The sequence below is a fragment of the Macaca thibetana genome, chromosome 2 (assembly GCF_024542745.1).
Source record: "Macaca thibetana thibetana isolate TM-01 chromosome 2, ASM2454274v1, whole genome shotgun sequence".
NCBI classification, from domain to species: domain Eukaryota; kingdom Metazoa; phylum Chordata; class Mammalia; order Primates; family Cercopithecidae; genus Macaca; species Macaca thibetana.
In genome coordinates this window covers 120,596,272-120,608,623 of record NC_065579.1, presented here as the reverse complement: position 1 = coordinate 120,608,623, position 12,352 = coordinate 120,596,272, and the positions used below count along the sequence as shown (strand labels likewise).

Here is a 12,352-nt window from a genome sequence, read left to right as displayed (position 1 = left end):
TACAAGCAATTACCATCGTCAGCTACACTTCACTGTGGCCCCACTCCACCTATCCCCCATGACTCAATTATACAACCGTACAGAGATGTGGCAAAATATTCCAATTGCAAGTGAGAGATAATCTGTATTGACTGATGAATATTTCAAAAGCATGATTAATTCAAAAGATAAAACACATTTCAAAAGTTGTCAACCTTTCTTCTATTATCTTGCTCAGTGGTTCTTCTTAGAAAAGGCCAGTGAAGATCATGAAAAACACTACATACTCATTTTTAAAACATGCTATTAAGTACATAAACAAAACAGCTTAAGCCCCCACTAGGGAAAAACTCAGTAACATGTGCACCATGCTCTGGAGCTGACAAACACCACACAGCATCCACGCGTCCCATCCTTTAACCAGTGGGAAAGCTGAATAAAAACATGTTTGCCCCATATGCTGATACCAAACAAGACCCTGGAATGGACTGTGGTACAAAGGGGGTGCAATGGCCTTGTCAGTTACTAAAGAAGCTAAACCGCACAAGTTGCCTTCACCTACGAGGCTCTATGACAGCATGGGCCTTCAAGAAAATCTCAGTGAGGTTCCAACTCATTCTAACTCCAGTTAAACCCAAATCTACATGTCTGAGTTCACTGTCACACTCAAAAATAACCAGTTTATTAAACTAGCCTTTTTAGGTCTAAAATAAGTCATTTTGAGGAGAAAAGAAAGAATAACACATTTGATCTACAAGTGGTAACACCACACCCAGTGTCATGCACCTACTAAAATATTATGTAGGGAACTACTGAGCCAATTCAGTAAAAATATTTACTACTGGGGTATAAGTTCAGACGTTTTATGTGCCTAGATCAGTGGCATTTAAATATTGGTGAGTTGCACAATCATCTAGAAATTGTGATTAAAATACAGGAACCCTGGTGTCATCTCCAAAAATCCCTATTTGTAACTAGCTACCTACGCAATTGATGGTGAAGTACGGCCTGATGCTCGTCGGGCCTTCTTGGGGAAGTACTGTTAGAGGCTGTCAGAAAAACATTTACAAAACATGATATCATTTATTTCCTAGCTTTCTCAATCCCAAGTCAGAACAGGACTGTAAAGGACACTTGAAAAGGACGCTCTACCAGCATCTAAGTGTATGAGGACATGTACATGTCACCTATGCACACATATTACATTCACAGTGTTGCTGCTTTCAAGGGTGAAGAAATTTCAACGTTTTTTTCATTTCTGACAATATGAAGACAGACAAAAGTAGGATAAGATACAACAAAAGTCAAATCTTCAAACCTTTCAAGAAAAGAAAATCATTACCATTAGAACGTTATAGCATATGTAGCGTTAAAGTAAACCTGCCCCAACCTTTGATCTAATTACAGATTCTACTTCCCAAAGGGCCTTTTCTGTGTGTGACGAAAACTGAGCTGTAAAATTATTGAGGTAGGGATTTAGAGATTTGGCACAGCAATCTTCCTAATAAAAACGGCACAAGTGAGACCCCTCTTGCTATTGTTACATGTTAAATCTTATTTGATTGATTTTACTGTATTCCAAATTGAAAACACAAGGTAGAAGGTTGTAATTATAATTTTATTGATTCATCATTAAGTTTTAATCAAGCTGTTGCTACAGGGAATGGTTATTATTTTGGCAGTGCTCTTTTGTTTCTAAGTTTCTTTAATAGTTGCTACAAGAAAGTAACTGTGGCCATATTCAATACAAACAAAATGTTATTGTTTCTAAGGAATCTAACATAATAATCTTCTATCAAAGCAAATGTGTTACAGAATGATTGCACTAAAGTATTTCTTATAATCTCTATCTAGCTTACTATGCCTTTCTGACCATTGACAGCTATAAATATTTTCTATTCCTATTTCTTTTTATTTTACAAACGAAAATTTATCTCCTCTACATTCACCTGTTGGTTTCTCTTAATCTCAGCAACCACACTTGCATGAATCTGAAATCCAAAGTTTATCTTCTATGAGACTAAAACAAGTTACTAAAAAAAGGAGTAATATGTATATAAGCATTTATTGAGAAAATCGATACTGAATGGCTTCAGGAAGTTGTGGTTTTTTTTTTTTTTTTTTTAAAGTTCAAAGATTATTAGAGCATCAGAACCAACATTTCCACAAACTTCATAAATTTGGCAAACTTCTCAGCATACTAAACTGTAACTGAATTTAAAGTCCATTTAAGGTCAATATTGGCAGGGTGCAGTGGCTCGTCTCTGGATTACAGTACTTTAGAAGGCCACAGTGGAAGAATTGCTTGAAGCCAGGAGTTCAAGACTAGCCTGGGCAACATAGTAAGGTCCCATCTTTACAAAACTGTTTTAAAAAATTAGCCAGGCATAGTGGCACTTGCCTACAGTCCCAGCTACTCAGGAGGCTAAACTGAGGATCATGTGAGCCCAGAAGTTACAGGCTACAGAAGCTATGATCACATCACTGCATTCCAGCCTGGGTGACAGAGTGAGACCCTGTCATTCATTCATTTGTAAGAGTGTGTGTGTGTGTGTGTGTGTGTGTGTGTGTGTGTGTACGTGCATATATATATACACACACACACGTATATATATTTATATTTTTATTTAAATAGTCAACATCAAGAAGTATTTCATGTGGAAAGTCCTCAATCTATGTACCCACTGCTGACCAACTGTCCTTTTAAGATTCTCTAGGGGCCAGGCCCGGTGGCTCACGCCTGTAATCTCAGTACTTTGGGAGGCCTAGGCGGGCGGATCACGAGGTCAGGAGATCGAGACCATCCTGGCTAACACAGTGAAACTCTGTCTCTACTAAAAATACAAAAAATTAGCCGGCCGTGGTGGCAGGCGCCTGTAGTTCCAGCTACTCGGGACGCTGAGGCAGGAGAATGGCACGAACCCAGGAGGTGGAGCTTGAAGTGAGCCGAGATGGCGCGACTGCACTCCAGCCCGGGTGACAGAGCGAGACTCCATCTCAAACCAAAAAAAAAAAAAAAATTTCTCTAGGAATTGCCAGGCCTAGTGGCACACACCTGTAGTCTCAGCTACTGAGGATCCCTTGAGGCCAAGAGTCTGAAGCCAACATGGGCAAATTACCAACAGCCCAGCTCCATAGAAACTATAAACAGGTGTTTGATATTTGGCCTTACCAGCTCAGGGACCACAGAACCCCCAAGAGACACAGTGCAGGTACAATGTCTTCATCTGTTATATCTCCAGTCTCATGGATACTTGTTTCCTAATTCTAAAATCTATCTACCCCACCTCTCAAGCCTAACAGTCCACATATCAAATGTTATGACATAATATTTGGAAATCTTCAAAACTTTTTTTAAGATATTAGTTACAGATACTAGGAGCATTAGAATATACAAGACTTTCTACAAACAAAAAGATGTATGATTAACATGAGAAATCTAATAGCTACTATTTGCCCTACCTATTATATCACTTTCTATTTTCCTGGACAGAAAGTTTACAAACTGAAGCAAGCCTGCCCTTCAACATGGCAAACTAGCTTTCAGGCAAGATGGCCCCAGGTGCAATGAAGTGGCCAGGTTCTTTTTTTGTTGCTTGCTCTCAACAACGTATCAACAAATCTAAGTATATATACTCCTAACTAAATGCATGTAATAAGACTGTGTGTCAGGACATAATCACCAAAAATAATTTTAAAGAAATGAAGTACTAACAGATGCTATAACACGGATGAACCTGGAAAACACTACAGTAGCTGAAAAAAGTCAGTAACGAAAGATCACATATCATAGGATTCCATTTATACCAATGTCCAAAACAGGCAAATTCATAGAGACAGAAAGCATACCAGTGGTTGCCTAGGTGTGGGGAGGGTTGGGGTGAAATGGGGATTATGACTGCAATGGGTAAGGGCCTCCTTTGGGGAGTGATGAATGTTTTAAAATGGACGCTGGCAATGGTTGTACAACTCTGTGAATATGGTGTAAACCACTGAATTATACACTTTAAATGGGTGAACTGCATAGTATGTGAACTATATCTCAATAAAGCTCGTTTATTTTTAAAAAATCTTCTTTAATTTTTACTTTTCTGTTAACTCTCTTTTCCATATCCCCAATTCACTATATTCTTAAGCAAGGATTATTAGGTTACTAAGCAGTTTGTAGATTCTTGTTCAAACTTCCTAAAGAAAAAAAGCACATCAAAAACAAATTCACAATATAATACAATTTTTTAACGTAAATGTTATAAAGGTTAATTCATTTCCCAAGTTTCCTACGTAAACATATGCCATTACTTTTCTAATTACAAGGAAAAGTGTGATTTCATAAAAGGCTTACAAACTTAAGACCTTTTTCTTCACTGTGTTGTCCATTTCTGTTATGCCCATCACAAGACTGGCGGTTTAATAAGACTGCATGAATACCAGGCTGTGCGATTTGAAAATAGTGTAACAAGCAACAGACAAGGCTGTCCCTCAGCATTGTGCAGAAGGGGTAGGGAGAAAGTAAGTTAATGAGGGGAATGAAGAAACTTTTATTTGTATTATACATTTCTCCTCTGCATTCGTTTTGAGTTTTTTTTTCTTTAATCATAACTGTGTTTATGATTTGGTTTAAAATATCACTTTTGGCCAGGCACAGTGGGTCATGCCTATCACCCCAGTACTTTGGAAGGCTGAGTCAGGAGGACTATATGAGGCCAGGAGTTTGAGACCAATCTGGAAAACATAATGAGACCCCCATCTCTTTGAAAATAAAAACAAAAATAAATATCTCTTACACTTACCACTTACAGTATTGTGTTCTACTTTGACTGAAATTATTTACAAAAGAAAGTTTGTTTTTTAAACACATGGTAGGAACAGACTGCCTATTTTTTGTCATTGTTCCCAATTTTACTTCATTATAATGATACAACTAATGATCTGTAATGACACTGTCTCTGCAGTATTCACTAAAACTGGCCCTGTGGGCTATTGTTATTTTTATTAAGTTCCAATTATGCTTGAAAAAGTCTATCTTCTTTACTTGCTGGGTGCAAAGTTTAACATATTATCAACAGACCAATCTTGCCATTGTGTTGTTCAAATCTTCTATGGCCTTAGTAAGTTTATGCCTGCTTTGAGAGAGAGACGTGACTATCTCCTACTAAGACTATGGTTTTGTTCATTTCTCCGTAAAATTCTGTCAGTTTTTGCTTTATACGTTTTGAGACTATGTTATTCAGTGCATGTTCAGGCTTGTTATATCTCCTGAAAGAACTGTTCCTGTATCATTATGCACTGGTCTCTTCATTTTTTGCCTTATGTATTTTTTCCTAATATTAATATTACTCCACAAACTCTTTTCCAATTAGTATTTCTCTATTAGTTAAGGTTTCATCACAGAAGCAAAACCACTATGAGTGATAAGGATAAGGATTATAGAGATTTGACCAGCAATTATGGGAGCTAATTAAGCAGTTTGTATAGGGCTGCTGCTTCTGCATCTAGTGTTGGGATAGAAATCAAAGGGCAGGCAACAAGAAAGGAAAGATGGGCCGGGCGCAGTGGCTCAAGCCTGTAATCCCAGCACTTTGGGAGGCCGAGGTGGGCGGATCACAAGGTCAGGAGATCGAGACCACAGTGAAACCCCGTCTCTACTAAAAATACAAAAAATTAGCCGGGCGCGGTGGCGGGCGCCTGTAGTCCCAGCTACTCAGGAGGCTGAGGCAGGAGAATGGCGGGAACCCGGGAGGCGGAGCTTGCAGTGAGCCGAGATCGCGCCACTGCACTCCAGCCTGGGCAACAGCGTGAGACTCCGTCTCAAAAAAAAAAAAAAAAAAAAAAAAAAAAAAAAAGGAAAGATGGATGTGAAGTGGAGGAAGAACAAGGACAGACTGGAAGTCACATTTATTTCTCACCAACCTGTGAGAGAGAACTTGCAGTATAAGCTGGCACCCTTCATTACAGAGCCCACAAATCTAACCTAGAATTTGGATAAGCTGATGGAGAAGAACCAGAGGGAGCTGGAGAAGCTGGAAGTCAAATGCCAACATGGTGATACAGCAAAGTCAGGTGTGTAAGCTGCAACATTGCCTGACCATATACCAACCTTCTGGGCATAAATACAGCTCTTCACTTCTACCTTACAAAGAACACGCAAATTTCTCTTGTGGCTGACCCAAACTGAAAGAAACTACTTTGGAAAGGAAATTCTCAGAGAAGTAGTTCCAGCTCAGTTGTGTGCTGACACAATACAAAGCTGTCACAATTTGAATGGATATTTTCTTCCACTCTTTTGTCTTTTTTCCATTAATTATGTCTTAGATCTGTCTCTTGTAAATTACACATAACTAGAATTCTTCTTCTGTCCTACATCAGGCTCTATCTTTTAGTTGTCAGGCTCTATCTTCTGTCATATTTAATCCATTTACATTTATTGGCATTTATAACTTTCATAATTTAAAAATAATTTTTTTAAAAATGAAATAAATATGTACTGAAAATATATGCATCATGTGCATTTCTGAAGTATTTTATACACAAAACTTGTTACTTACCACTTCTCCAGCAGAGGCAGCCAACATATGTTTCATAGGTGTCAAATATGAAGATGAATCAGTATGCAAAAACCACTTCACATATTCATAGGTGATAAAAAATGCAGCAGCTGAAATTTAAAACAAGCCAGTCTTTCACAAAGTTTAAACATATATTCAAACTGTTAAGAAACATGTTTCTCAAAAGGTATGACAATAACTATTAAATTATGAGATAACAGAAAAGGTGATAAGCACGTATTTTTTTTCCTACCCTCACTCTTTCAGAATTTACTGAGGCCATGTTATATGCCTGATCTTAGACTTACAGAAATGCAGAAAATATAATGCTTACCCTGAGGGAGCATAAGAGCTAATCTAGCACTTACCGTGTTGTGCTGACAAATTACTTAAACATTTTTAAAGTCAACTTTAGAAAAGGATATGAATTTCTGTGATCCAAAATATCATTATGTATGGCCATAAAACAATCAACTACATTATGAATAAATAGGTTAAAATTGCAAACATACTTTAACTTGAAAGAAAATGTCTATTCTATAATGTTTTATTGCTGGTTACTCAAAATAATCATGGCTATGTTTTACTGCATGAATTCACCTTCACATCAAGAAAACAATCAACCATTTAATTAAAACTGGAAATCAAAATCTCTAAAAAGCTACCCCTATCACCATAAACTAATCGCAGCTGCACATGAGGGCTTTAAAACTTTCTATGTACTGTTAATCAAAAAATGTTTATCAGTTGGATAAAAGATAAGGCACAAGAGATAAAGGAATGACAAATTCATCTTCTGAAGGACATTTGAACATGTCACAAAGTCTGAAACACTGAGGAAAACAGCCTGACAAGTGAAAATCAGTTCTCCAAAGTCAACAAAAGCTTGTAAAGGATCTTTACATGCTAACAAATATACACTAGGCTAAAAGAAGAGGCACTCTGTCCACGAATGAATAATGACCAGTTCAGGCAGTTTTACGTGGTTAACACAAGTCTATTCCCATTTGTGTTTCTTCATACGATTTTTCCCACTTCAGCCCACTCACTAAATGTGGAGCTATAATACCTCTAATTGCACTTAGCTGTTAAGTTTGCCACTCTACCTCCTACCCTCCTAATCCCCAAGAAAAGGGAGAAAGACAGTGGTAAAACTTCCTCCATTTCATGGTTAACCACCTCAACTTCGTCTGACTTTATGGCTTCTTTTGTGATCTACAAGGTTCTTTAAGAATATAAGTTCCAAACCTCCCTCCAACCTCCAGGTGGCATCCAAGAAGGCCTCTACTAACTGGAAATGTCAGTACAGTCAGGTTCCAAGTTGGGGGCTGAACAAGTTAAAACAAAGAAGAGGGGCTGGGTTATCTGATGCCTATAGTTTCTTCTGGCTCTTAACAAACAAACAACAACAACAAAATAAAAAAAAAAAACAACTATGCTTTCTCTACATTCCCTTCGAAACAGGGAGTAAGGCTCCTAAACATGGTCTTCTCTTCACCTCTTTCCATCTTTCGTCCCCTCTAGCCCCACCCCAACCCCTCACTCCTGCAGTATAGGTTTACAAAAACATCCATAGCCACTGATGATCAACCACAGTGAAGTTCTGTACTCAGATTAAGACCGTAACCAATAGCAAAAGAAAAAAGACACCAAACACAAAAGTCCAATTCATTCAAAATTTGCAGTAAAACAAGGCTATTTTTGAAACCCTGGTACTCTCACTTTTCCCTAGCATCTCCCATTCACTAAAGTTTGGTGGATGGGACCAAAAAAAAAAAAATCAAAACCACATTCTATAAGTAAACTCCTAAAGAAGAATGCAAAACCTGTGATCTTAATGACAGCACTATGTAACCCACACACTACAGCTAATTGTACATCTCCCCACAATAATCTTTATGTGCAATATGTAAGAGAAAAAGATCTTTAGAAGAGTGAGTGTAAATGAAGGAGACATCATAAAAAATGGTGACCAAAAGATGGGGACTTAGTGACACGTTTCTTTGCAATTCCCTAGTTCAGAGGTTCTCAAACTTGTCTGAATGTAGCAATCATCTAGGGATTTTTTTTAAAACATCCAATGCCCAGGTCACACCTCAGACCAATTAAGTCACAATCTCTGGGGTTGGGTAACAAACACCAGTACAAGTGATCCTTGAACATGGGTTTAAAGGCACAGGTTCACTTATACATGGCTTTTTTTCAATAAATATATTGGAAAAATTTTTGGATATTCGTGATAATTTGAACAAACTTATAGATGAACCACATAGCCTAGAAATACTAAAAAATTAAGAAAAGGTGGCTGGCTGGGCACCACGGTTCATGCCTGCAATCCCAGCACTTTGGGAGACTGAGGCGGGTGGATGAGATCAGGAGATCGACACCATCCTGGCTAACACGGTGAAACCCCATCTCTACTAAATATACAAAAAAAAAAAAAAAAAAAAGCCGGGTGTGGCAGCGGGCGCCTGAAGTCCCAGCTACTCAGGAGGCTGAGGCAGGAGAATGGCGTGAACTCAGGAGGCAGAGCTTGCAGTGAGCCGAGATGGCACCACTGTACTCCAGCCTGGGCGACAGAGCAAGACAGACCCTGTCTCAAAAAGAAAAGAAAAGAAAAGAAAAGGCTAGCCGTGCCATGAATACATAAAATATATGTAGATACTAGCCTATTTTATCATTTACTAACATAAAACATAAAAAGTTAAAATTTATCAAAACTTATAAACACAAACCATATAGCACATCATTCATAGTTGAGAGAAATGTAAACAAATGTAAAGATGGGCCAGGCACAGTGGCCCACATCAGTAATCCCAGCACTTTGGGAGGCTGAGGGTTAAGCTCAGGAGTTCAAGACCAGCCTGGACAACACAGAGAAACCCCATCTTTACAAAAAAAAAACAAATAATTAGCCAGGTGTGGTCGCCCACACCTGTAATCCCAGCTACTTGAGAGACTGAGGTGGGAAGATCACCTGAGCCTGGGAGGTTGAGGTTGCAGTGGGCCAAGATCATGCCACTGCATTCCAGTCTGGGCAACGGAGTAAGACCTGTCGCAGGGGGAAAAACAAGGTGTAGTGTTAAATCGTAACTGCACACCAAATTAACTGCAGCACATACTGTACTACGTAGTAACCTCTTTGCCACCTCCTCTCGCTATTATCGTGAGTTCAGATGTTGCCGAGTATCCACTTAAAACGCCATGTGACACTAATTATCTCCACATGAGCAGTTCATCGCCCCAATAAATTGCCTGTCACAGTACAAAAGGATCTCTCCCAGTTCTTATGTATTTTTTGTTGTGGTTAGTGCCATACCACAAACTTTGAATAACACCATAGGACCCAAATGAAGTGCCACTAGTGATGCTGGAAGTGATGACATTACAAGAAAGCTCCTAAGAAGCAGAAAGGAGTCATGACATTACAAGAAAAAGTCAAATTGCTTGTTACATACCACAGACTGAAACAGTGGCTGCCAGTCATTTCAAAAGGAATGAATCCAGCTTAATCCATTGTTTAAAAAAAAAAAATGAAACGAAACTCATTAACCCATTGCCGCAGCTATGTCAGCAGGCATGAAAACTTTGCACTTCTTGCAAACTACCTTTTTTCTTGTTTTGAAAATGCAGCTTTTATGTGGGTAAAGGATTGCTATAATAAAGGCATACTTATGTCTAAAATCATTTGAGAAAAAGCAAAGTCATTTCATGACAAGATCAAACAAAAGGAAGGTGAAAAATCTAAAGCTGAAGAAGTTAATGCCAGCCAAGGATGGTTTGATAATTTGAGAAAAAGATTTGGCTTTAAAATGTCAAGATAACAGGAGAAGCAGCTTCTGCCATCCATAAGTCAGTAAACAAGTTCCCAGCTGCCATTAAGTAAATTATTGAGGAGAAAGGACATCTGCCTGAATAGGTTTCTAATGTAGATGAAAGTGCCCTATTCCAGGAAAAGAAAAATGTCACAAAGGACATTTATTAGTAAGGAAGAGAAGCAGGCAAATCCTTCACAGTATTCATGACAGAGCCAATCAAGAAAACCATAAAAGAGATTGTGGATGTGGAAAAAAAAAAAAAAAGTTGGGGGTGAAAGGTTTCAAAATATAAATCTTAAATTCAAGAGCTGACACCACATCAGAAGAATTAACGGAAGACAACTTGGTGAAGATGAGTGCTTCCAAACCAGTGTCAAATGACAAGGGAGAAGATGTAGAAGACGGAGTGCCAGAAAAGAAAATGACATCAGACAATCTAGCAGAAAGGTTCTGATTATTAAAGACTGCTTTTGACTTCTTTTATGATGAGGATGCTTCTACAATATGGGCACTGAAACTAAAGCAAATGGTGAAAGGATTGGTACCATATAGAATCATTTTCAGAGAAATGAAACAGCAAAAATGTGAGACAGAAACTATGATATATTTCCATAATATTACACCATGTGAGCCTGCTTCTCTTGCCTCCCCTTCCACCTCCTCTACTTCTTCTGCCTCTGCCACCCCTGAGACACCAAGACCAGCTCCTCTTTTTTCTCCTCTTCCTCAGCCTACTCAACCTGAAGACCTTTATGATGATCCACTTCCACTTACTGAATATACGTTTTCTCTTCCTTACAATTTTCTTAATATTTTTTCTCTAGCTTACCTGATTGTTGTAAGAATACAGTATATAAAACATTTGCCGGATGCAGCGACTCACGCCTGTAATCCCAGCACTTTGAGAGGTCAAGGCAGGCGGATCACATGAGGTCAGGATAACATGGTGAAACCCTGTCTCTACTAAAAATACAAAAAATTAGCCGGGTGTGGGGGCGTGTGCCTGTAATCCCAGCTACTCAGGAGGCTGAAGCAGGAGAATCACCTGAACCCAGGAATTGGAGGTTGCAGTGACCTGAGATCACGCCATTGCACTCCAGCCTGGGCAGTGACACAGCAAGACTCTGTCTTGAAAAAAATAAAAAAATAAAAATAAAAATAAAAAAACACATAAATATATGTTAATACATATCTTAACACACATACAAAGTATGTGCTACTCAACTGTTTATGCTATCATTAAGGCAGCAGCAGGCTATCAGTAGTTAAGTTTTGGGGAAGTCAAAAGTTATATTCCGATTTTTGACTGCACAGGGCGTTGACACCCCTAACCGCCACATTGTTCAAGGGTCAACTGTATTTGTTTAAGCTCTTCAGTAATCAGGTGATTGCAAAGTGGACAAACTGGGGAACCCATGACCCTCTCACATACTTAAAACTATGCTTGGCATGGAGTGGATGCTCAGTTAACGACTTGTTACAATTACTCAAAGTATTAACATACACAGAAATGCAAGGATGACCAAAACAGTTTGACATTCTAATGATGGCTGGGGGATGGGGAAGGGCAGGAGAAAAAAAGAAACAGAAATACTATTTTTCTCTTTGCACTACAAATCTTTGTATGAATGCTATGCTCACAGATTGAACATTTAAATGTCAGGTTAACATAAGAGAAAAAAATTCTCATGAATCATCCTGTGAAAAATGAAAGCAAACCCTAGAATTTAAGAATCTTCTAGAGCTGTGGTTTTGTGGGTGTGTCTTATATGTGGTGATTTTTTTGTTTTGTTGCTTTAGTTTACTTTTAGAGGCCACTAGAGGCATCCAACAGTAAACAATTAAAATAAGTATCTGCAAACAGTATACCAAGAAGCAGATTAAACAAAACAGATTACACTGACTAAAGGGTAAGAGCGTCATAAGTCACATAACATGACTTCAGAACCAAAACAAAAGACACTGGAAGGAGAGTATCCAGGAGATTATTAGTGAGAAACACTTGCATCA

At 38.4% G+C, this 12,352-nt stretch overlaps 1 protein-coding gene across 7 annotated transcripts in view; it reads right to left on the bottom strand.

Moving 5' to 3' along the window:
- The window catches only part of SLC25A26 (solute carrier family 25 member 26), a 161,897-nt gene that overhangs the window by 132,557 nt on the left and 16,988 nt on the right, over positions 1-12,352 (bottom strand). For 3 of the 7 annotated variants that reach the window (XM_050781308.1, XM_050781310.1, XM_050781309.1), the window contains exons 3-4: positions 9,502-9,576; positions 6,525-6,634 (exon numbers count right to left, since the gene is read on the bottom strand). The exons of 1 other annotated variant lie outside the window; for it this stretch is intronic. In XM_050781308.1, the coding sequence (XP_050637265.1) occupies positions 6,525-6,634; positions 9,502-9,576 (185 nt within the window). The remainder of the gene's footprint in view (positions 1-6,524; positions 6,635-9,501; positions 9,577-12,352) is intronic. 3 more of the 7 variants (XM_050781311.1, XM_050781312.1, XM_050781313.1) reach the window with 1 other exon arrangement.